At 44.8% G+C, this 25,572-nt stretch overlaps 2 protein-coding genes across 3 annotated transcripts in view; one reads left to right on the forward strand and one right to left on the reverse strand.

The window, feature by feature from the left end:
• Positions 1–8,289, reverse strand: part of SETD3 (SET domain containing 3, actin N3(tau)-histidine methyltransferase) — a 60,866-nt gene extending 52,577 nt beyond the window's left edge. For both annotated transcript variants that reach the window (XM_080658090.1, XM_080658089.1), the window contains exons 1-2: positions 8,096–8,289; positions 758–867 (exon numbers count right to left, since the gene is read on the reverse strand). Coding sequence is in view for 1 of the 2 variants with exons in the window: in XM_080658089.1 (XP_080514215.1) it covers positions 758–860 (103 nt within the window). In the remaining variant the exon portion in view is untranslated. The remainder of the gene's footprint in view (positions 1–757; positions 868–8,095) is intronic.
• Positions 8,290–8,710: 421 nt separating this feature from the next.
• CCNK (cyclin K) lies at positions 8,711–25,298 on the forward strand. Its single transcript, XM_080648632.1, has 11 exons — positions 8,711–8,811; positions 13,456–13,704; positions 14,376–14,457; positions 15,854–15,985; positions 17,343–17,448; positions 17,935–17,992; positions 18,762–18,931; positions 19,289–19,563; positions 20,233–20,266; positions 23,521–23,592; positions 23,983–25,298. The coding sequence occupies exons 2-11, from the start codon at positions 13,508–13,510 to the stop codon at positions 24,606–24,608; spliced, it is 1,752 nt and encodes a 583-aa protein (XP_080504758.1). The 5' UTR covers positions 8,711–8,811; positions 13,456–13,507; the 3' UTR covers positions 24,609–25,298.
• The last annotated feature ends 274 nt before the right edge of the window (positions 25,299–25,572 follow it).

Raw genomic sequence — 25,572 nt, forward strand, 5'->3', positions numbered from 1 at the left:
GCCAAGCCCCTTGCACGAATTTCGTGCATCGGGCCTCTAGTCTAAACGTAAGGGGCAAAGAAAATAATACAAATATAATTAGTTAATAAAGTGACCACAGCTACATTTAAAATATACATACCACCAATTTAAATTTACAATTAAAAAACCAGTTACTAGTTTATACTTAGTAAAGCAAGATATTTAACTTCCCTGAACCAAGAACGCATGACGTCAGCATGTGAAGACAATCACGGAATCACTGAAAAAGGTGAGCCATCCTCCTAAGGAAGCCACGCCAAAGGCTTGCTCTCTGAGAGGCATGCTGCTCGCCATGGGCCTGACAGCCCATAACCCACCCTCACGTGCCCTAGCTCCCATGGTCCTCACGACACTCCCAAGGTGGTCTTTATTTACTGAGGGAACACTGAGAGTCAGAGGGGTTCAACTGGCCTGAGGCCACACCATTAAAACCAGCTGAGACTGCTGCTGTCTGGTGGTGCCCAGGGAAGCCCACGTTCTGGGAGCCTGTGCCACGGAGGCTTCCCATTCAGTGTGTCACCCAGGCTTCGTTACAGTTACACGGTCCCCGCAAGTAGCAGCAGCTCCATTGCACAGGTGGGGAGACTGCGAGGTCGGAGGCACTGTGACTTGCCCAGGTCACATGGCTAACTTCCTGCTTCAGGGGACAGCAGACGTTCCCACGCAGCACTGTGGATGCAGGAGTACAAACCACACGCCCCACAAGAAGACGGGGAAGGCCAAGGGCACAACTTACTCTGCAGCAGTTCACTAGTCAGGTTCAAGGTTTCCTTTGGTGACACACTTGCTGTAGCACCAGTGCCTGATTTTTGTGTTTTCACTCGACTCTTCTTACCCATTTTCTGACTGCAAAGAAAAGAAAAGACAAAGAGAAAGTATTACATACCCAAAGAACAAAATCAAGAAATAAAACAGACTTTAGCGACAATAAAATAAATGCATACTCAATTATTATTTAAATCCCTAATATGCAAGTGGCATCTGTCACCACCAACCACTTCTGACCAATATGATTCTTTTACAATCTGTGTAGTGGAAGCGGGTCAGGAAAAATAAGATAAAGTGCATGTAGGGACCTTGCCTGATGACCGGGGTCGTGGGGAGGAAGAGTACTGGATGCTTAATCCATTTTTACAAAGTATAGTCCACACATACTGCACAGAGATGGAATTCAGCTGTATGAGGTTTCTTTTTTCAAAAATTCTAAATGGAAAGGATGTATATTTGTATTTTTCTTCAGTTGCTTTCAACTAAACGAAACTAGAATAAACATTTTTGATTACACTTATTTGGCAATTTATCTGGGAAATCTTAGCACAAACCCAGCATCTGCTTTTTTTCAATGCATCCAACTTTACAGCTGTATTGACTGAAGGAGAGAATGGCCCCCTACCTCAGGCACCCAGCTGTAAAACATGCTTGAAGGGAGTGTGAGAGCCTGCCTAATCTTTGTGTAGGAAGAAAAGAATCTCACTAAAATACTTTGCAGGCCATTAGGATCAGATTACTGCATTCTGAATTAAAAGCACAAATTATAGGATGATGGCTTAGGAAAATGAAAGCACTCCCAGATTGAAAAGTATTTAACTGTGTGATGTTTTCTTCTCTCCTACAGGAACTGATAAAGTATATGCAGCCTTCACGTTGCATGGTACATGTTAACTGAAACTAGTGTGTATCAGAAATGTGTTCTCACTTTGCACAGTGGCAGGGACTAGCAGTACAGTCAAGCCACACTAATTTTTACCAGTTTAAGTGGCTAACTAACACCCATCATTCCAATCTCTATCAAAGGGGGTCCTAAAGGGCCACAACTCGAAAGTACCAAGAAGTCAAGGCAAGCAGGCAGGCAAGAGGTGGTTAAATTAATTTCAACTCAGGAGGTACTTAAGTACAAAGATGAAGGTAGACCTACAAATTACATGTAAGTGCCTTGAAATCTTCATACGGAACATTTCAGCTGTCATACAGATAGAAATAGATATACATATATCCAAACTTAAGGTTTTAAAAAAATACAGATGTTTCTTGCTATTTTCCACTAATTTACACAATTTTAGAGATACTTAAATTTCTGATTGACTTTTTGATACATTAATAGTTTTAAATTGCCATTGTATTAAGTTGTAAATACACTTATATTAAAATGAGGTTCCTATTTAAAGGAAGTTGCAAAAAAAAAAAACCTTTCATAAAGCAAAGAATCATTTGGTATCATGAATACTAGTAATCATTTCCTATAATATCTTTCTGACAAGAAAAAAGAAAACTGGGAAGTATAAAGGAATAGTTGTAATCTGTCAAGAAATTACCTTGAAACCACCCACATTTCTCCCATACGGATTCTAGAATTATGGAATTTCACGTCTGGAAGAGACCTTTGGCGTTACGTGTGCTAACCCTCAACCCCGAAAATGTTTAAAACGACGACGTCTAATGTGAGGTGGCAGCTAGCGCTGTCAGTGCTTCGCTAACCACTGTCCAGTTCCAGTCTGAGAGCCCTGAGAGGCAGGGCAGAGCCTGTCATCCCTAACAAGCACACGATCTCAGGTTCAAGTGGCAGAGGCAGGCAGAGATCCAATGTTCTGAGGGGCGCTCCGCTCCGCACACACCTACTGCTCCTCACCTTCGAGGTAGTCTCAACCTGGGAGTCCTGTCCTACACTGTTGGAAAATTCAGTCCCCTTCACCTGTCCCAATTCCACCTTAAAAGAGAAGCCACCGTTTAAATTTTTGAAGACAGCTTTCTGTGACCTCCAGAGCCTTCTTGTCTCCAGACTTAACATGCCCTCAAGACATACTTCTCAAAAGTGGACAAAGCCACTTAAAAAAAACAGTTCACTGAAGTATAATATATCTAAGTCAACAAAACCTTTCAGATGTGCTCTGAGGGGCACAGTGCAGTGGGACATACCTTCCTGAAACTCAATTCAAGGACATTTTACTAATATATCTGCAGCTGTAGGTATATTACTGCACTAGCTTTTCTAAACCAAGTGAACAAGTGAAGTCATTCCTTCATTCAGTGCACATTTCTTGAGTACCTAATTTGAAATGCAAAGGTGAGTGAGAGGTGGTCCCACAGCCTTTGGGATAAAAATGGCAGTCAACTAAAATCTTCTGTTATATACACTGATCTTCGGCAAGATAGATGTGCTATATTAACTGAGTGTTTGAACCGAAACACAAGTATTCATGTTAACTTTCATGCTACCTGTTTTTAGGCTATTGGAACTATGTCATCCCTGCCACAGAGTCCTACTGCAGGTCCCCAACATGACTGCCTTCATCAAAACTGTGTCATTTGGGCATTTACTGTATTAGGAGCTGAGGTAAGCATTTTATACAATAGATAAAGATAGATACTATGCCCACTTTACAGATGAGAAAGGTGAAATTTGTAGAAGTTAATTAACTTTATGAAAGGTGACAGACTCAGTTGGTGGCATAGCCTCACAGCACACCTTGAAGGCAAACTTTACTGGTATTTCATGGATTCAGCTCAAAACCAACCCACTTATAAGGGTCTAAAAGTTTGTTGTCATTTCTGAAATTAAAAATAACAGTATTCCCTTAGAGTGAAGGTTTTTTATCTCTTCAACCTTTAAAAGTATAGAGCCATTTTGCTGGCTTGCTCAAGTACACAGGAGTGGCCTCAGCTTAAATGTGGAATGGGAGCAAAACTTCTAATGAGCTTCCACCCAATTCCACAGAGCCCATGCCACACTCTTGTCACGGACGGAAAAACTGCAAAAACCACTTCAGTAACCATGACATGTAACGATACTAAAGCATTACACTCAACAAATGAGAAACTTCATTAGTCGTTAGTAAACATGTTATGGCAAAAGTGACATTAAGGAGTCTTTTTCAACACTAATCCTTATCTTTCTCTTAACAGAAAACCATTGGTACTGAAGTCATGCCTTTTTACTGAGATTGAAACCTTAAAACCACGTAGTCATAGAATTGTTTAGACCTTGTCGTGCTCTAACAAATTGTATCCTAAAAGTGGAGAGTAAAACACAGGATGGGGGATAGGTAATAAGCCTAAAATACTGCACATTTATTAAGAGCTCCATGCAGACACCTGATTATCTACATTCTCTAGACAATTCTCCAGTTCTTCAACATTTCTTCCAGCTCAGTCCCTCTGCCGTCCCCTCCCTCTGCACCCCATCACTGAGCCTGGGCATGTGAAATTGTTTTTCTGCTTGGTAAACAGTATCCATCAGCTCTCTTCCAAATTTTTCACTTCAGTGTCGCACTTGTCTTCCACTGTCAGCCAAGTGTTTAGACTTATCTTGCTAACTTTCTTTCTTGACAAAGAATTCCAGTCTTAACGTTGATATTGAATTTTTTATTATTTTGAGTCATTTTTCTTCCATTCAAACTTATTTCAGTTGAAATTATCAATACCTTACCTTACCTCTTGTTTTACAATATGTCTATTTCCAAAACCTGGAGAAAACTCCCCACCTGGAAATCTGTCTACCCAGCTAATCTCGGTTTGAGTTACCGGGTGAATTTAACAACAAAGAGCGGGACTTCTAATTTTGCCAATTGTGCTAATTAAGCTTTTTTCCTTAAGCCTACCAAGTAATTTTTTTTTAAAAGCTTCAACTCTGTGGAGGGGGTTGCTGACAAGCTCAGGGAAGGCCTTGCATGGCAGTTTTGCAAAGTTAAAAAGACATAAAGTAACCACAAAGGATGGTCTGAAATTAAAACTTTAACTAAAAGCAGTTATGGTGGGTAGTCATATCCTAGGCTGGCATTTTCCTGACAAGGTCGATTTTTACCTTAACTGAGCCTATTGTCTTTTTGTATCTAAGATAACATACCTATGAAATGTAACTTCCCTTTTTCCTCGACCCCTGGGGCACAACCAAATGCCCTGGGCGCCAGGACAAGAGACCATAAATTCCTTCATTGTGAATGTTATCATGTTAATTGTAGACTGTTAACTATCCTACACCCACCTAAGTATGTGTCTATCATTTTACTTTTTATCCAATCCCAGAGGTTTCCCCGCTTTGCTTTCTCCCGCCTCTCTGATCTATCACCAGTGGATTTCATGTAACCCACCTACATCCCCTCCTTTAATTGCAATGTATAAAAATAGATTAAAAAACCGCCATTCTCTGAAGCATTATCCCAATCAGTTGAGATATTCCCAGCAACTGTTGACATTTTGGCTCAAATAAACTCACAAAAATTCTTTACAGGTTTGAATGTTTTTACATTAACAACTCCTTTGTAATAGGAAAATATGTGTATTAATATTTTGTTACAAAGTATTTTTACTTTGAGAATAAACATGTGAATTAACTATATTTGCAGATCAAAATATTTAACATCTCCAATTTTATAAGTAGGAAAATGAGATAAAAGGAAATTCAATGTACAGAAGTCAGTTTTGCCAAGTAAGATACACCTGTAAATGCAACAAAAGTAAAAACTAGCAAAATTCAAAAGCAAGGAATCCTTAGTCTCTCTGATACTCTTAACTGCTAAATATGACTCAGTAGCAAGAGAAAAAAAGATGCACAGCAAATCGAAATATTGGCCCAAATAGAATGGTAGCTAATTGAGAAAGCAAATAACTGGCCACAAGCAACTTCTACAATAACCTAAGAATACAGATTATATTAGGGTGTTAAAAATGTTTACTGCCATTGTAATAAATGATGGTTATTCCTCTGTGGGGGAACTAAATCCAGGCTCCGTTCCCAGGATTTAGGGACAAGGAGAGGAAACTCGCTGAAACTCTTCCTCCCCACTCCCAACAGAAGCACCAGGCACAGCAGCCAAGGACAGACAAACCAGTTTCTAAAGATAAAAATCCTTCCAGTGAAAGATAGTCATCAAACTACACGCAAAAAAAAAGGACACTATTATTAGTTACATTTCTAAATGCTACTTCAGATTAGTGATAAGAAAAAGACTGTAATTCAAACATTTTAAAGGACTTGAAATACTTCAAACTAAATTGATATCTAGTAAAAAAGAAAAAGTAACCCTAAACTAGGAGATAAGATTTTTATTCATACTTTTACAAAATTCCCCACAGCACAAGCACAGTACTGGTTTTCACTGACTTCAGTAATTACGGGCAAACCTCTGTTGTGCTAATGTTGATACTTTCCTGGCTGTCATCTCCTTTGTCCTTCTCTTCTAGATATTAAGGAGGCCATTCTCAAAACAAAAACCTTAAAGTTGATCTTTAGAATGGAAAAATAGCTGCATACAACCTTCACAGTTTTCTCATTTCCCAGTGGCCTCTAAAGTGAAGTTTTAATTATCCTTTTAAGTGTGGCCTGAATGTGCACCACAAGAAGAACGGCTCCACAAGTGTTCCTCATGACAATCTTACTGTGAGGCTGAGCAGAACGGGCAGAGCTGAACAGAAACTTTCACTCCTATAGCACACGCAGGCATAAAACGTTTCAATCCTTAAGTCCAACATCATTCCTATTCCAGGAGAAAAGCACTGAGAGAAGTTAGGGTACAGAAGAGACGAGAAGCAGTGACCGTTTTACTCCTTCAGGCTGAAGTTTCATTTCGGATAGTAACTCACAGTTATGAATACAGAGAAAGCAAGGCACACAGGAAGGGGGAGCAGGAGGCTAAAACCGGAGATCTCAATAAAGAGATCTCAATAAAGAGATTGTTCTGTAGCTGTTTGAGAACTCAGCTTTGCAAACTACTTTCTTGGGAAAGAGAAAAACTCCTCCTTCACTTGCTGGAACTTGACCAAAATCTCCATCACAGCAGCCCCTGGGACTCCTTTGGTAAGGCAAGGCTGCATGCATGTAGCCTACATGGACAGACAAAATACATCATGGCTCGAGCACGTCTTACAAAATACTAACCATGGAGAGGAAAGCTGCTTTTATTCTTGAGTTAAAAGTATTCACATAAAATAGTAAGAAAAACCTCTCCGAGGTTATTACTGGTTAGTTCAGTTTTGAATTAACAGTGGGGTCACTTTTGAGAAGAAAAAAATGGAGGGAGAGATGTTTACAGAGGATAAAATTCACACGTTTCAGTGCCCACTTCTGAGTTATGACAAACGCACAGAACCACCACCACCACCGGTCCACTGCTAAAAGGATAACGCTTCGGAGGTTCTTAAAAGCAAAATTAACCTGTCAACATACTTTAAGAGTGGCTTTGCTTTGGAAACATCACCGCCTTCATTTGGAAAAGCAAAACCATACCCTTCAGGGATCCTAAATGTGTCAACTCATGGCGGGGGTGAGGCCCCCTGCAAGTGGCGCCTGACACGACACGAATGGTCTCCTTTTCCCCGAGTGGAAACGGGAGAGGCAGAGAGCTGCATCGCCAGGCTGGAGCCACGAGGAGGTAGAGTTTAATGCCGGAATGACAAACTCCAAAGCACTGAATTCTTCTCCCTAGTAGGGCACGAAACGTGTGGAAGATGGCCAGGGCGCGTGGGAAGGAAGATGACCTATTTTCAACAACTGTTTTTATAACTGGAAAGTGAGGGAGAGAAGCGGGGTTTGGTCCCCGGGCACCGGCGGGCACCTGAGGTCTGGAGAGAGAGGAACATAAAAGCCGCACAGCCTTCACCCAAGCAACCGGGTGACGACGGGAAGGAAGGAAGCGAGAGCGAAAGCCGGACGCACGCAGAGCCCAGCCGCCCCGCGCGAGGGAGAGGGGCCTGGGCCCCTCCCGGTGGGCGAAGAGGGGCCGGGCGCTCCTGCACCTGCTGCCACCTCGGGGGCGGGCAGAGCGGGGACAGGAGCGTTAGACGCCGGGAAAGGGCGCAGAGAAGCTGCGAGCGCGCCCAGGCCCCGTCAGGGCCGGAGGGCAAAGGCCAAGGGGCGCCCTCCGACCCCGCCGGAACCCCGCGTCCGTCCACCCCTCCAGGACCGAGGGCGCACACCAACCCCCCTGCACCCCGGGCCCAGAGCTGCGGGCGGGGCGCGGGCCGGACCTCGGCCGAGGGACGCCGGCCGGGGTGGGAGGCAGCCTCGCAGCACTCGGGAGCGACCGCGGGAGTCTGCCCCGCGGCGGGTCGTGCGCGCGGAGGGGACGCCGCCGGCACTCACCTGCCCGCTTGCCCCTTCACGCAGCGGCACCGGTGCCACACTCCGGCCCAAACCCACGGTCCACCTCAACCAAACCCCAGGCAGCGGCGGCGACAGAGGCGGCGGCAGCGGCAGCCGGACGGGAGGGGCGGGACGGCGGCTTGAGACAGCCCCGCCGCCACGGCCCACCCCGGCTCCGCCCGCCCCCAGGCCCCGCCCCGGGCCGCCGCCGCCACCGCCTATTGGCCCAAAGCTGAACGCATGGGCGCGGTTCCGCCCCATCGCTCCCCTACCGTTTGGCTCGGGCTCCTCCCCAGCCATTGGCCCTGCCGGCTCCTGGAGCCTGAACTGTCGGCCCAGCCCCCTCAGCTCCGGGACCACAATTGGCGGAACTGTGCCACGCCCGGGCACTGATTGGAAGACTTGCTCTTCGGGCCCCGCCTCTCGCGTCCAAATTCCGTTAGCACGTTCGGTTGCTTCCGAACTTCCTTAGCCCCGGGAGCGGGACCAACGGGAGTGGCCCTCTGACAGGCTCCTCCTCCTGTGGGGAGGGGCCTGAAAATGACTGGCTGTCTTTTCCTCCGTTGAGAGCTCTTCTTTCTTCTGATTGGTTGACAGGTGCCTCCGTGTTTTCCGGCGCCGACGCAGCGCAATGACGTATTCCCCGAGATCCCACGTCCAAGATGGCCGCGGTCGGCAAGGAGAGACGTCGCTGAGGGGCTTACCTAAGGCGAGGGGTGAGTGACCGACGGAGCGCGGGCAGCTCCACCCACCTCCCGCGCACCTAAAGGTCCGAGTAGGGTATGGCCAGCTGCCTCCATCCCCTAGTGGAGTCTATCTTCCCGGATACCGCCTCCCTCCGCTGCCCCCTGTCAGCTCGAAGTTAGCGGGCGATGGCGGGGCTGCGGGACGGGATTCGGGAGAGGGTTTTGAGGCGCAAGAGCGGAGGAGAAACGCCCTCGCGCACCCTGGAACAGGTAGCGGGCCTCGCCCGGAGGGGCGGCTAAGGTTTGGGGACTTTGTAGCTGGTGGGGAGAAGGGGCGGGGTCTTAACACACGCGCGCACGCTCACAGCCTCGCAGCCTCAGACTGCCCGCATCTTTCCGTCCACTTCGGGGTCTCCGTCCCAACTTCGGTTAGGCTGAGACTCGGGTACCGCTTCACACCTGGGTGCTCCGACTCTGGGGTCTGACGAGGAAGGAGGACAAGGCACTTCCGCGACTAGATTCGTTCTGGCCGAGACCTCGTTCTTGCGGACCCTTTCCAGGGTTGGTGTGGTTGGTTCCTAAAGGAATTGTTCTTTAGGAAGTTGGAGGCGTTCGTTGAGAGGTTCTCTTAACTGTTATCACTAGCACAGAACGCGGTCGGTTGCGCTTCCTCCATTGGGGTTGCCAGTTAAATGGAGCTTTCGCTCACACCATCGGACGTTAGGCACGGCTTCTGAAAGCAGTTACCTGCGGGCGGCCTGTTTATGTCGTTAAGGTCAGCCTGCTAATGTCTGCGTAGCCCGCTCTACAGCGCTCTTGGGAGAGGTCTAGCACGGGGCCCTGCAGTGGTAGGCGCTCATTAAACGTTTGTGCGACTGGGCTTGGGATCCCGTCCTAGAACACTGCGTGACGTACCTAGAGTAAGCTCTCTATTGCAGAATGAAGAATGGATGGACGATAGACATTTTGGCTGAGATTGTATTATTAGGATGCTTGCCTATTAAATAATTGTGGCTGTAAATTAAGTAATTATCCAGGACTTGTTTTTTTTGTGTGTGTGTGTGTTTTTTTTTCTAGAATGACAACCACAGGTATCTAATTTTAGGGTTTTATTTTCTTTTGTCTCATTTTAATTATACATATTTTTCAAACATATTACTTGATTTGTGCATAAGCATGTTTAACATTTGTTTCATTTTGGAAATGTAGAAAAGCAATAACGAAATATTCTAATTGTTGAGATGCTTGCATTTTATTTTATTTTTTTAAACATTTTTTTTTTATTTTTAGAGAGGGAGAGAGAGATAGAAACACCAATGATGAGAGAGAACCATGGATCCGTTGCCTCCTGGAGCCCCCCCTCCACCACCACCCCCTCATCGAGCTTGCAACCCAGGCATGTGCCCCTGACTGGAATCGAACCCGGGACCTTTCATTCCGCAGGCCCATGCTCCATCCACCCAGCCAAACCAGCTAGGGCAAGATGCTTACATTTTAAATGCCACTTTTAAAAAATTGAATGTCATAAAGAAAAAAACGGTCATAGTTTTGGCCTATGAAATGAGCTACGGTCATGCGCCGCATAGTGACATTTTGCTCAAAGATGGAACACATATACAAAGGTGATCCCATAAGATTGTAAAATCCCCATTGCTAGTGACCTGTAGCTGTCATAATGTCATAGTGCAAGTTACGTGTTTGTGGTGATGCTGGTGTAAACAAATCTGAACTGAAAGTCATATAAAAGTGTAGCACGTACAATTATGTACAGTACATAATACTTGCTATGCTAATGATAATAAATGACTATGTTACTGGTTTATGTATATATTGTTGTGAAAGCTAAAAGAATTAATACTTTTTCTTCCACCTTCTAAGTTCTTATAGCTGGGCCAGAAATTAAATGAACAGAGACAAATTAACAGGAGAAAGTAAAAATTTTAATACATGCATATGGGGAATTTACTCACATAGGCATGAAAATTCCAAAGATGGGGAGGCAACGTTGGAGAAAATGTGGGGACAGGGTATTAGATTTCAGAAGTGAGAATGGGCAATTTACAGGTAATTGAGGATTACAGGTAGTTGAGGAAGAGCAGAACATACATGGCAGGCAGGAAAATTCTTGCTGGGTGACTCAAAAACTGGGACACAGGGTACCTAGCTAACAGACCCCTGCCCGAAGCCCTCTTATTTACCATACTCGATTCAAATTGGATTAAGCCAACATCCTAAGACTCCGTCCTTCCTGAAGCAGGTTTTTCTGTCTGAGTCTCTTGGGCAGGAAAGGGGGAAGGGACAGAGATTCTTTCTTGAGTCCTGTTCCTTAATAACCAGCTTAGAACCTGTGTCCCAAAGAAGGCAGCTTCAGTGTGACAAAACTTTGGTTTCCTTCACTATTCTGTGCTTTCACTCTTTACGTTAGAGGGTACTCTTTCTAATAAAAGATCATGTATATGTGTTACACTGGCAGCAGCCTCATACATCTCGTGTTTACTGTGCTCTTGATTGAATCATTTTCCTTCAAAGTACAGTTAATGATAGAAAACTGGAGTCTTATATATATCTCAGACCTATTGGATGGCTCTCAGATGCTACAACTTTTTAATAATCTATTTAAGAATCTTGTCAGAGAGCAAAAAGAGTTTGTGAGTACTTGGAAGCTCAGACCAGCAGAGCTCAGGTCACTGAACATAATCTCTTCCTATCGTGGTCAACACAGGTAAATGTACTAGTACACTGGATGAGGTCTAATTAGATGGATTTATATTCATTCAAGTTATCAAACCTAGAATATTGGTTAATGAGGAGTTGTAAGCCTGAATGAAGAGAGGTCCTTAGAGATAGACTATAGATTTCTGGTCTTGCTCTTTTTCTGATTAGCACTTTTTTATTGCCAAATTTAAATATATGAGGCATGCTTCTCCAATTAATAAATGTACTCAAAACCTGTAGTTAGCATGTTAAATGACACAACAAGTTTTTAAAGGCTAAAAGAATAGGCCCAAACTAACAAAAGATTTACCAGGAATGATTAAATGTGTAGAAACCCAGTTGTCCATGTTGGAGATGAAGAAGGCCTACCTTGACAAAAGTGGTTCTAGGGTATAATGTTATGTTTATAGAGGAACTTAGCGTCCATTTGAGGAAAGGCAGTATCTTAACCTAATGACAAACTGTGGCTCTGCCATTTACTAGTGGTGTGAATTGGGCAAGTTGCTTCATGTCTCATTAGCTCCGTTTTCTCAGTGATAAATTGTGAGGATAAGAAAACAACTTGCAGGCATGCTGCAACTCAGTGGCCACTCTTTGGACATGTTAAATATTAGTAACCTCTCATCCCGTGTGTACTACTCCATCATAGAAGGAATATTGTTTTTCATTTTGGATGCTAGTATTCAGGAGGAAATCTTGAAACACTAAAAATTATGTGGAGGTAATGGGATGTTTGCCCTGAAGAAGAGAGGGAATGTAAAAACGATCTTCACATATTTAAAAGGCAGTCAGTAAATAGGGAAAGTTATTTTCAAGGAGCTAAGTGGGAGCTATAGAGAGTTGTTGAAAGGCAGATTTAATTCACTCCTTATTCTGTGCCATCTATGTACCACATCTAGGGGGTGAACAAAACAGATCTCAAAATTAATATAAAATTAATACAAGAATGAATGTTTGCCTGGCTGGTGTGGTTCAGTGGTTGAGCATTGACATGCTAGTATGAACCAGGAGGTCAGGGCACATGCCCAGATTGTGGGCTCGATCCCCAGTAGGGGGTGTGCAAAAGGCACCAGTCAAGTATTTTCTCTCATCATTGATGTTTCTATCTCTCCCTCCCCCTTCCTCTCTGAAATCAATAAAATATATATATATTTTTAAAGAATTAATGTGAATGCCAGTTATTGATACTCAGCAATGCTATAGGCTGCCTGGTAAACTGTTACTGTTCCATTAATGAAAGTGGCCAAATGAAGATTAGTGAGTGACCAAATATTTCTGTTTAGAGTGAATTTCTGTACTGTGTGAAAAAATCAAGTATTGACCTTGACTATTGTTTCCAACTTGTAAGTATCCATAATTCTAAATGTTTAAAAATGAATTTAACCTGTCATCATGTAAAATGAAATATCAAAGGCACGTTCTTGAAAGATGTTGCTAAAATGCCTTGGCATACTGCTTGTTTATGGAGAGATTTTTACTTTGTGGAGCTCATAAATCTCTTAGTCTTTCACAGTAATCGTGAACTGCTAATGAGAAAATTTATGACTTTAGGGACTTGTGAAAAAATAATGGAAGGGTAAAAGGGAGTGGGGTTATAGAACTGAAGTAAGAACTTTTCAAGGGGGATGGATTATTTAGAGGATTGTTTCTGTTCTATCCATGTACATTTATTTTCACTGCATTTCGGTATCTGAGTGGGATTGGTTCCAGGACTTTCTGTGTATACCAAAATCCATGGATGCTCAAGTCCGTTATTATATGGCACAGAACAATATGTACAAATGTTTTAAATTGGCTTTGGAGGTAAGCTTGGGCTTTTAACTGCCAATCAGTAATGTTGTTTCAGTGGGAAATTTCAATCCAAAATCAGGTACCATCTGTAATTCTAGATTGCTTCAATGATTGGGATTGCTTCACATGGGTATCCCTTTCCAACTTTGCTTCTTCTCTTTCTCATAGGATTCTAACATTTTCAGAGAATCTTTTGAAAAGAACAAGTCTACTTCAATAAATGAAGGAAAATAAAGAAAATTCAAGCCCTTCAGTAACCTCAGCAAACCTGGACCACACAAAACCATGTTGGTACTGGGATAAGAAAGACTTGGCTCATACACCCTCTCAACTAGAAGGACTTGACCCAGCCACTGAGGCCCGGTACCGCCGAGAGGGGGCTCGGTTCATCTTTGATGTGGGCACACGTTTGGGACTGTATCCTTATCTCTTTGGAATCAGATTTAGGCTTCCCACCACCAACACTGAGAATTAAATTAAATACTGTTGATTAAATTTATAATAATATCTCCCAGTCCCTGTGGCTTAGTTGGTTGAGCATTGTCCCATGCACCAAGAGATCACTGATTTGATTCCTGGGTTTCAGGCACAATCGCCAGTAGGGGGCAGGAGGCAGCTGATAATGTTTCTCTCATTGATGTTTCTATCTCTCCCTCTCCCTCCTCTCTCTCTGCAATCAATTTTTAAAAAGGAAATCTTACCTTTAAATAGACATATAGTAATATCTCTGTACTAAAATGGCCCTTAAATATTTTTGTTAACTAACGTTATTTCTGATTAGCTTGGCTCTTGGGGGTTTTCGGTTTCCTATTTTTCATTTAAATGTATAGACTTAGGCATTGAGCAAGTGGTTACCAGGAGGAAACTAGCCCCCAGTGATCACAGCTGAAGGATGGTGAAGCCTGGCCTTGTTAACAGTGTAAACTCACCTTGCTGGGGTGAATTCTGATCCAGAGATTCCCATCTACCTGCTTTGCTGCTGACGGTGTTTACTTTACCACTGACTTCCTGGGAATTGTTTGAGTTTTTCCACATTTAACTAAGAACAATAAGAATTTCTTGACTAAAGTCCTTAACCAGAACAACAGACACTATGATACCCTGGCAACTGGAATAATTTATTTTCATCGCTTCTATATGTTTCATTCCTTTAAGCAATTTCCAAGATATGTAAGTATTTGAATTTTATTGTAATTCTCTATCACATGTAATTATTTCCACACAGTTCAGTGAACTAATTATAATCTCTCTCTATATTTCCAGAAAGTAGTTATTTTTACATAGTACATACTATGTATAAACAAAATCAAGTTTGAACTTTGTGTGTGATTGTTTTTCATTTTTTAATTAACCATATTCAAATCATCTTATTTAGCCTGATATGGACCACAGTCATATTGCACTTTGTGTGAAAGTTTACTTCCCTATTACCTTTGCCAAGATAAATTTGGGCTTATAATTGAGACCCAACAAAGGCCAAGAAGGAATAAAAATGTTTCAGGCCATATTGCTCATTCTGCAGTTGCTCCTTAAACATGCACTGTCTTCTGCTCTGTGGGAGACTCAGACAGGGAACCTGCCTCAGTGCTTTTAGTCCTGAGGTATGACGTACAAAATATGTGGTAGAGGGGAGAACATAGGAGAGGTGCAGAAGGAAGGCTGCAGCTTCAAGGGAGAGATGAATGCATTGTGGAGGGATCAGGGAATGTGCTAGGGAGCAGGTGCCAGCAGTAATTAAGCCCTGACTATAAGTGTCAGATGGGACAGAGCAGTGATCCCGCACAAACTAGCCTGACAAAGACAGGGAGGAACCATGTGGTAAGTATCAGCCCAGCCAGGAGGTTCATTTGGCAGGAATGGAATGGGGGCCCTGGGTGGAAAGGTAGACTGGGTCAGACCGTTGTGGACATTGAACTCCAGGCTGGGGCATTAAACTTCAGCAGGTAAACTGAAGTGGTTGAAGAGTTTCATAAAGAAGATGACAGAATTAGACTGAACCAGGGGGTCAATCTGTTGGGGTTTTTACGTTTGCTAAGATTTTACTCAGTTTTGTACACAAGTTTTAGAGGAAGGACACTGTGTCAGTCAGCATTGTCTGACATCTAACGATCAGGATTCTGTGGAGGGTCAGACATGCAGGAGAGATGAGTGTAGGCGGAGAAAAGCTGAGAGAGAGCAGTGAGACCACCTCAGTGATGTGGGACCTGGACCAGGGTCCAGGCAGCGTAAGGGGAAGGAAGGACAGCTGGGCACTGGCACAGAAATGGACTCCACCAGACATGCGTTTAGCTGTGTTCTTTTTCTGGAACAAAGATCACAGTGTGAAAAGAAAATTTGTGTCTGGGTTTTTTCCCTTCTGGCATCTACTCTGTTTACATAGCATGTTCTTCAGAAAATTAAATTTAAAATTATTTATGGGGCCAAATTGGGTGTGTGTGTGAAATTTCCTTTGAGCTCTTTGTCAGTAAGAAATGGGAAGGTAGGAGAGTGAAGGTCAAAAATCTTCGCTTGTGTTGCTGTGTGAGCTTTGAGAACAGTATCTCAGGAACTTTTGTCTTCCTTTTAGGTAACAGGAGCTTGTTGTCTCTTTCTGGCTGGGAAAGTAGAAGAAACACCCAAAAAATGTAAAGATATCATCAAAACAGCTCGTAGTTTATTAAATGATGTACAATTTGGCCAGTTTGGAGATGACCCAAAGGTAAGAATCATAACTGCCTGTCTTTAAATCTTGGTTCCTTGTTGTAGCATTAAGATAGAGGTCCTGCCGGGCTGGTGTGGCTCAGTGGTCGATCTATGAACCTATCACGGTTCGATTCCAGGTCAGGGCACATGCCCGGGTTGTGGGCTCAATCCCCAGTGGGGCATGTAGAAGGCAGCCAATCAGTGATGCCCAGCATTGATATTTCTATCTTTCTTTCTCCCTCCCTCTCTGAAATCTATTTATTTATATTTATATATATATGTGTGTGTGTGTGTGTGTGTGTGTGTGTGTGTGTGTTATTTATTTATTTATTTATTTAAGGATAGAGGTCCTTGCCCTAGTCAGTTTCTCAGTGGTTAGAGCATCGGCCCATGGACTGAAGGGTCGAGTGTTCATTTCTGGTCAAGGGCATGTACCTAGGTTAGAGATTCGATCCCCAGCTCTTGTGTGGAGGCAAACAACCAATGTGTCTCTCTCTGTCTCTTCGCCTCCCTTCCACTCTAAATATCAATGAGAAAAAACATCCTTGGGTGAGGATGAACAAAATTTAAAAAGATAGAGGTCCTTGTGTTGGCAATGGCTGTGACTCCTGTATCTGCCAGTCCCAGGTCCCTGTGCGGAGGTACTTTCCCTGGCTTCTGTAAGGAGGGAAGATGATGTAGCCACACTTAGGTAGCTCTTGCTTACGTGCCAAGTCATGTTCTGAGCACTTTAGGGGCGATAGCACATGTAGTGGATGGGAACAAAGTCTCTCGTGGCTGTCTGTGCTCCTAGACCACAAGCAGTGTGGCTTCTTTGGTTCAGGGGCGCTGGCAGCTTCTGGGTAGACGGATAGTGCCAGTGCTCTGCGTACATGTATCTGCATTGCATGTGCTGTGTGTCTTTTCCTTCCCAAAACTGGTGGAAGATATTGTTATTTTCAGACACCCAGAGATTGCTATTGGTTATACCACCCATCCTGTCTTTTTCCCACAACCCCTGCCCATGTCAGGAAATGGTGTTAAAATAATTACATACATGACTTAGTTATGTTCTAAAAACATAATTTTCAGCCCGGCTGGTGTGGCTCAGTGGTTGAGAATCGACCTGTGAACCAGGATGTCACGGTTCGATTCCTGGTCAGGGCACATGCCCAGGGTGCAGGCTCAATCCTCAGTGGGGGATGTGCAGGAGGCAGCCAATCAATGATTCTCTGTCATCATGGATGTTTCTACCTCTCTCTCCCTCTCCCTCTCCCTCTCCGAAATCAATAAAAAATATTTAAAAAATAATAAATAGAAAAGTTCACTTTTTAAATGCTGATTTAGACCTGTGTCTAAAACTACAACCCCAACACTTACTATTTTATTTTTAGGAAGAAGTAATGGTTCTGGAGAGAATCTTACTACAGACTATAAAGTTTGATTTACAGGTAGAACATCCATACCAGTTCCTACTCAAATATGCAAAACAACTCAAAGGTAAGAAAAAGTTATTAAATGAACTTGTTTATTCTGAAACCAAGTCTTCATCATCGTTTGATGACATTGCGATTATACTTAAAAGAGGAAAACAGAAAATTCGGTGTGTGAAGTACCTGGGCCATAGCTTGCCCAGACAATTCAATATTGTGGCTGTTAGTACTGTTTCCTTTTGTGTATAAACAGTGCCAAGTGGTATGAGACAGGAAAATGAGTCAGAATTTTTTAAATAGCCTAATAAATTTGGCGATGGAGCCAGGCTTCCTATAAACGGTGGCTCTCAGCATAGGGCATGTGGAGAGAACAGAGGTGGGGCTTGGACCCACTAGTTTGTCCTTGTCTCCCATGCAGAAGCTCTTTGCTGTGTATTGGAATGATGCTGAGGGCACCTGGGCTTTACATAAATACTTGCTGCTTCTTGTGCTGCTGCTTTATTTTCTTTTCCTACTAATTTACCTTCTCTTCCCCCACCCCCTCCATTTCTAGGTGATAAAAACAAAATTCAAAAGTTGGTTCAAATGGCATGGACATTTGTAAATGACAGGTACATATACTCAAATGTTGATTTAATTACAGTGTTTTTAACAAACTATAGAAATGATTCCTGAAAGTATAGTCTTTAATTATGGTGTTTTTAAATACCCAGGGACTTCATAGGTCACCTTACCCAAACCCCTTACTGTATAGCAAGGAAACTGACTTGACCCAGCTTGAGGAGCCAGTGAAGGGCAGAGCTGGGGCCAAAGTCCAGGTCTCCTGTTCCCAGCAGAGGCAATGCCCTGCCATGTCACGGTGATGCAGGATGCTGAAGTGTTATCTCCAGTTTAAAACATAAATCTAAAACAATACCTCGGAGAGTTTGGACAACTAAATACTGAGAACCCGTTTGATTCTGCACAAACACCATGTGGTGACATGGTTTTAGAGCCTTGATGTTCTAGAGCCCAGGGATCTAAGGAGGAACCAAGTTGCCTGTGAGTGGAGTTGTCGCTGTTGGAAGAAACATTTCTCTGGCTAGGATTTCAGCAGTTTGAAGAACATAAATCATTTTCACTTGTATTTCATGGCATGGTAATTTTTTAATGAGCTGGGATTCTTCTGATTCTTTAAGAATCAAATTTTTTAAGTAACTGTGGTTAAAATAACTTATTTTTATACTTTTAGAGGACTGTATGTATAATACTTTATTTGATGGTGTTTAGAGAAGAATAAGCAAATTGCAATTTAGATGCACCATCTGACTTACATGCATTGAGTTAATCACAAATGTTTGTTCACCCAAGTCAAGTCACCTCTTTTTCCTGTTGAACTAGCCTCTGCACGACCTTGTCACTGCAGTGGGAACCAGAGATCATAGCAGTGGCAGTGATGTATCTCGCGGGACGTTTGTGCAAATTTGAAATACAAGAATGGACCTCCAAACCCATGTATCGGAGATGGTGGGAGCAGTTTGTACAAGATGTCCCTGTGGATGTTCTGGAAGGTACTGAGCATGCCAATCATTCTGTGAGGGTGTGCCATGTTTGGATGGTGCTGCCCTGAGAGCATGATTCCTGAACAGATTTCCCAATAGGCCTGCATAAACTCTTCTTCAGAAGCACCTGTGATTAATGTTTCAAATGTAATATCCACTCTGTCCGAGCATATCATTTTGGTGACCTGAAAATACTCACCAGTGCTGTGCACAGCAGAGGCAGGGTGAATTCCAAATATGATTTTGACATGTTAGTCCTTATATGAGAATTATGGCTCAAAGGGAAATGGGCTGGCTTTTTTTTCTAGGTAAAATTTTATTTAAAGTATCCGTCTGTGGTAAATGTAATTGTCACCTATCATTTAGATATCTGCCACCAAATCCTGGATCTTTACTCACAAGGAAAACAACAGATGCCTCATCACACGCCTCATCAGCTGCATCAGCCCCCATCGCTCAACCCCACACCACAAGTGCCACCAGTGCCACCGTCACAGTCGGCTCAAGGCCCTGAACCACCACAGCCCCCACAGAAGGACCCGCAGCCATCAACCCAGCCGCCACCACCACCACAGCAAGTCCAGCAGCCCAAGAAACCTTCCCCGCAGCCTAGTCCTCCCCGCCAGGTGAAGCGAGCCACGGTGAGTGGCCAGGTTGGCACTGGGCATGGCCAGCTTTCCCGGTGGCAATGCCCCACCTGAGCACATTCCTATTTCTAAGGGATTTCACGAACACCAAAAATCACTATCAGACGGCATGTCTATGGGGAGCCTGAAAACTTCTGTGGTCAGAGGAGAGGCTCTGTCCTCCTCCAGCTGCTGCTGCCTGTGTCACCTCTGACAGGGCCCTGAAACCTGCCAGGGTGTCGTTTCCACCTCTGTACCTGCTGGAATGGGTGTCTCCAGTTCCCTCGGACTCTATAGTGTCTGGATCTTTAAGTGACAGTATTTGTAGAAAGTTCTCCTAATGGTGGCAGCCAGCCAGCGGGGAGGGCATTTGCTATTACTCAGTCCTTAGAAGAAGCCATGCAGGATATACAGGTATCAGCCAACTCTGCTCATCAAACTTAGGGCAGTGCGCTAGAAGGCCTGAGACTCAGTGTTCGGGACTGAGACAAGTGAGTATTTCCCGACAAGGGGAAGAGGAAGGAAGCAGAAATGGCGCTCTGCAGGCGGCAGGTTTGCCCTGCAAGTTGAGCCAACCTGGTTTTGTGTGAGGCCACATCCTGTCGCTGTGATTTCGTGCCTGGTTCGTCTCTTTTTCTCTCTTCCCGGGGCCTGGGTTAACGGTTGTGTTTTCTTTTGAAACAGGTTGTTTCTCCCAAAGAAGAGAACAAAGCAGCAGGTAATTTCCAGTTCTGTTTTTTAGTTATATGTCTGCTTATCAAAACTTTCAATTCTTAGTCAACATTGATTCTTTTCTGATTAGATTGGCCTTAAAATTTAATCTTAAAGAGACCATCACAAACTTGACCCACTCTGCCAGAATACGCATTGTCTTCTGTTTATCCCGACTCTATTTTTAGATGGTATTTTGATAAAAGTTAACAATAACAATGTACTGAGTCGAATATATAAAATGTCATCATCAATGTAGGAGACCGGTTGCCACAATATATGTTGTTAGAGATTAGTGAAGTGTGACACAGTGAAAACATGAAGAGAGTGAAGTGCCCTGGGTGTCCCCATCCTGAACACCGAGCAGCCGGATGGTGTGGAGAAAGGACTGCGTGGTGAGCAGGGTGTTGCCCAGAGAACCACCACACGGTCAGCCCTGCTGCTTACGGGCGCCAGGCCGCTGTCAGACGCCTTTTATATGTACATACGTAGTAGAGCCCAGAGCTGGTTCATTTGTTTCTGAGTGGGAAGCAAGTAAAGAGGGAGAAAAGTCTGGAAGATTACAGAAGAGGAAGTGAGAAGCGTTTTCTGTGTCGTTGGCCCTGTTGTGCTGAGCTCTCTGAAGCACAGTGTCCCCTTGTCTCTGTTTCTCTGTTGCTGAGTTCTATGGTAGGACCTCAGGGAATTATTTGTGGTGCTGTTGTTGAGATCTTCAAGTTTCAGTAAAGCTACCTGTTTCGCAGGATCTTTGGGGGAATGATGAGTTCAGTACAGGTACATTATTTTAGTTCTGAACGAGCAAAAAGTGTGAGACACCAAAAAGCAGATACATACAGTCATCCTGAGCTGATTGCAGCTTCTGCTGGAGAGGTGGAGACAGCCAGTGGTGGCCTTGGAGGAGAACTAGAGCTGAGAGCGGAAACCCTATAAGTCGAAGGAGGCAGGTGAGCAAAGGAATTGGAAGTAAATGGAGAGAGGAGTTTACTGGAACAGGAAGAGCTGGAAGGGCTTCGCTTCTGAGAGGACTGAAATGTGGTTGGTGGATGGCAGCGCCTACTACTTGGAGGAACTGATTTGCATAGGCATTGGGAGCCATGGGAGGTTGGTTAGCAGAAGCATGGCAAAGTCTGAGTTCATTTTAGAAAGTTTCCTGGCAGTAGTAATAGCACAGATGGTTGGGAATGGGAAGGACTTTGCCAGCCTCTGGGTGAGACCTGGTGAGAGAAGAGTCAGAGTGATGACCAGAGACCCAGGAAGGGAGGGTCAGACAGCCTGGAGGTGAGATCTGACTGAGCGGTGCAGTACGTGCAAGTAGCTACAGAGGACTGGCGGTGTGGCCCACCCAAATGGCCTGGTACCCTCGGTGCAAAATATGCACCAGATTTCTGAGTTAGAAAAAAGAATGTAACTCGGGCCAGTGGCTCAGTTGGTTGGAGCATCATCCCGTACACCAAAAGGCTACGGGTTCAATTCCCAGTTAGGGCGTATACAGGAGGCAACCAATCAATGTTTCTCTCACATCCATGTTTCTCTCTCTCTCTCTCTCTCTCTCTCTCTCTCTCTCTCTCTCTCTCTTTCCCCCCCCCCCCCCAAAAAAAAGAGAAAAAAGAATGCAGAAAATCTTATTGGTCAATTTTATGTTGATTATACATTGAAATGATCAAATTTTTTATATATCAAGTTAAATATTAAAGTTAATTTCAACTGTTCGGAACATGGCTGCTAGAAAACTGAAAATTACATGTGTGGCTCTTTGGATATTTCTGTTGGACAACTTTAGCTTGGCTGGCTGTGGGAGGAGGTTGGAGGGAGTGCCTGAGGTGAGAGGGATACCAGTTAGGAGATGGAGGGAAAGGCTGCCTTGCGAGGTGCTGGCTGCTGGATCTAGGGATGGGACTTGAAAGTCAGGTCCCCGGTTTTGGAGGAGAGATAGATGCTAGAGACGTCGATTCATCCCCCTAGAGAGAGAGCTCTTGGCCTCCAAGGAAGATGATAAAGAGAGATACGTCTCCGTACCTTGAATCCAGCCTGTCTAAGACAGAGGAGACAAGAAAGTGATCAGCAATGCCGGGGCAGAATCAGATCAGTGATGTGCAAGCCCGGATAAAGTAAGTTTCAGGAGAAAGGGCCAAAACAGGCAGACAAAAAGATTGCGTTCTTTTTCAGTCTTGTGTGCACACTCGATACCTTTCTAAACAAGCAGTTGGACTTGGTGTAGCCTTATCTGTGCGATTTAGTGTCGTCACTGTGGATGCTGGTCACGTGCAGATGTTCCACCCTGAAGGGTGGGCTATGTCCTCTACCCCAAGTGGCCCCAACTTCTTGACTTAAGCAAGTGCATTTAAGGTCGCTCGCCTCCAATTCTCTAATGGTGACTTCTAATGGGCTGCCAAATGGAGCAAATATTGGTGAGAGAGAAAATAAACTGGAAATGTACCTAAACAAGAGCTGAAAGGTGGTGGTTTCCTGTGAGCATTCAGGGCCTTTCTTTGTGTTCTGTGTATTAGTAAGTCACACCGGTCACGGAAGCGGTTTTGTGCTGCTCTCAAGTTGTTGGAAGGGCTTGCTTTGTGGAAAAGGGGATATAGTGGGTTAGTTTTCATTTTAGAGGGCAGGTAGGAGATCAGAGCTGTATTTGTTTTGTGTGTGTTTTTTTAATAATTTTTAGTGGGTTTTTTTAATATATTTTATTGTTTTTTTTACAGAGAGGAAGGGAGAGGGATAGAGAGTTAGAAACATTGGTGAGAGAGAAACATCGATCAGCTGCCTCCTGCACACACCCCCACTGGGGAAGTGCCTGTAACCAAGGTACATGCCCTTGACCAGAATCGAACCCAGGACCCTTCAGTCTGCAGGCCAACGCTCTATCCACTGAGCCAAACCGGTTAGGGCTGTTTTGTTCTTTTAAAAGGATTAGTACCTAATAATTCATTTTATTATATATTTTTTAGATTTTTTTTATTGATTTTGAGGGAGAGAGAAACATTGATCAGCTGCCTCCTGCACTCCCCCTACCAGGAATCAAGCCTGCAACCTGGGCATGTGCCCTGACCGGGAATTAAACCGTGACCTCTCAGTTCATGGGACAACGCTCAACCAATGAGCCAGGGCATGATGATATAGCCAAGGCCTTCCTCAAGTACCCTCACAACGTTATCTGCTCTTTTTCCCCAAGGACATTGAACGGTCCATTTTATTTTTACTATAATATGTTTATTACATGAAGAGGTCTGAGTGCTTTTTTAATCTTTTTCTTTGTAGAACCACCACCACCTAAAATTCCCAAAATAGAGGCCACTCACCCTCCATTGCCTCCGGCCCACCCACCGCCAGGTCAGTGTCTGCTGAGAGCCACGGGATGCCAGCTTTTCTCTCTACCTTTTTGAAGGGCAGGCTTGGGAGGTCCTGGGGAAAGTTTATAGAAGGGAGACTTTGCAGCCAAAATGTTTAAAACAATCGCGACCAAGGATCTTTCAGAAAACTTTTACACAGATGTTTTGAGGATGTTGTAAATTCTAAGTATTTTGAATGGTCAGAAATGCAGAACTACCCAGGAAAAGTGAGTTTAGAATCAGTTTTAGGGAAACAGCCCTGCCAGTGTATGAACATTTGCCCACATCTGGGCAGGATTGCTGTAGATCTTAGACTCTAGTCCTGTGATGGGGTGGGGGTGGGGGTGGGGTCTGTGGAGCTGCTGGGCACTGACTCATCTCTCCACTGCAGACCGGAAGCCTCCCCTCTCGGCTGCCTTAGGCGAGGCCGAGCCACCAGGCCCTGTGGATGCCAGTGAGCTCCCCAAAGTCCAGATTCCTCCTCCGGCCCACCCAGCCCCTGTGCACCAGCCACCACCGCTGCCACACCGGCCACCGCCGCCACCACCCTCCAGCTACATAACCGGGATGTCCACCACCAGCTCCTACATGTCTGGAGAGGGCTACCAGAGCCTGCAGTCCATGATGAAGACCGAGGGCCCCTCCTACAGCGCCCTGCCCCCTGCCTACGGGCCTCCAGCCCACCTGCCCTACCACCCCCATGTCTACCCCCCCAACCCACCCCCACCACCGGTGCCCCCTCCCCCAGCCTCCTTCCCCCCACCTGCCATCCCACCCCCGACTCCCGGGTACCCTCCACCTCCACCCACCTACAACCCCAACTTCCCGCCCCCACCTCCACGCTTGCCCCCCACCCATGCCGTCCCACCTCACCCTCCTCCAGGCCTGGGCCTGCCTCCAGCTAGCTACCCACCTCCATCTGTCCCCCCTGGAGGACAGCCACCTGTGCCCCCACCCATCCCCCCACCTGGCATGCCTCCAGTCGGGGGCCTGGGGCGCGCAGCCTGGATGAGATAACCTGACGCCTTTTTTCCCCTTTGTTTTTTTAACAAGTTTTTCTAATTAACTTGAAGGGTAGTTGAAGTGAGGAAGCAGCAGGGTACCTTGTATAATGCTAGACAGTTGCAGTATGGGAGACATGGACCAGGCCCGGGAGGTGAATCAGACGGTCCTCCACACCTGGGAATGGGACAGCCTCGGCAGTGCCCGGGGCCGCCCGGCTGTGCTGGTGTCAGCTGAGGGCCGAGTCCTGCACTGGGTGACTATACTAGTGAAAATGTTAACCAGCCATATTGGCTCAATAAATAGCTTCCGTAAGGAGTGAATTTCCTTCTAGAAATCAGTGCCTATTTTTCCTGGATACGCAGTTTTAAACAGTCCAGTTCCACCTGACGTCAAGCTGTCGTTATCACTTCCATTCCGTGTTCTCTTCCATGACACCCAGTCGGTCAGAACCTTTTTTGATTTAGATACAGTTACATCTTTGTATTAAAGTTATTTTGAAGGGGTTGCCTGGTTGGATGGCTTTTTTCTTTCTCCTCTGGGAAGAAGGGGAGGAATGTACTTGGGAAGTAATGTATGTTTACATCGATCTGCAAATTCCTGAACATAGAGATATATTTTTTAAGTGTGAATGTAACAACATACTGTGAATTCCATCTTGGTTACACAGGAGACTCCTTCAGTCAGTTATCCAAATAAAAGCAGTTCTGGAAACTTTGTCTGTTACTGACGGTGTGGAGCTCGGGGCCCGCGGTAGCCCCTGGGTGTGATCGCCCTCTGGACCCCAAAGGGCCTCGCTGCCCACCAAGCCTCACCCACGTCTCCTGGGCAGCGCCCTCATGGGCCAGCCTCTTAGGTTCCTAGGTTAGATGAGGGTTTGAATTTGAAATCCTTTCCATTTCTGGCCCAAGGACTAGGCAGAGGCCTCTGGAGTAGCAGTTAGTGGGCCAAATGGGGATGCTGTGTGCTGGCTGCAGCC

This window comes from Plecotus auritus, assembly GCF_963455305.1.
Source record: "Plecotus auritus genome assembly, chromosome: 1".
NCBI classification, from domain to species: Eukaryota; Metazoa; Chordata; class Mammalia; order Chiroptera; family Vespertilionidae; genus Plecotus; species Plecotus auritus.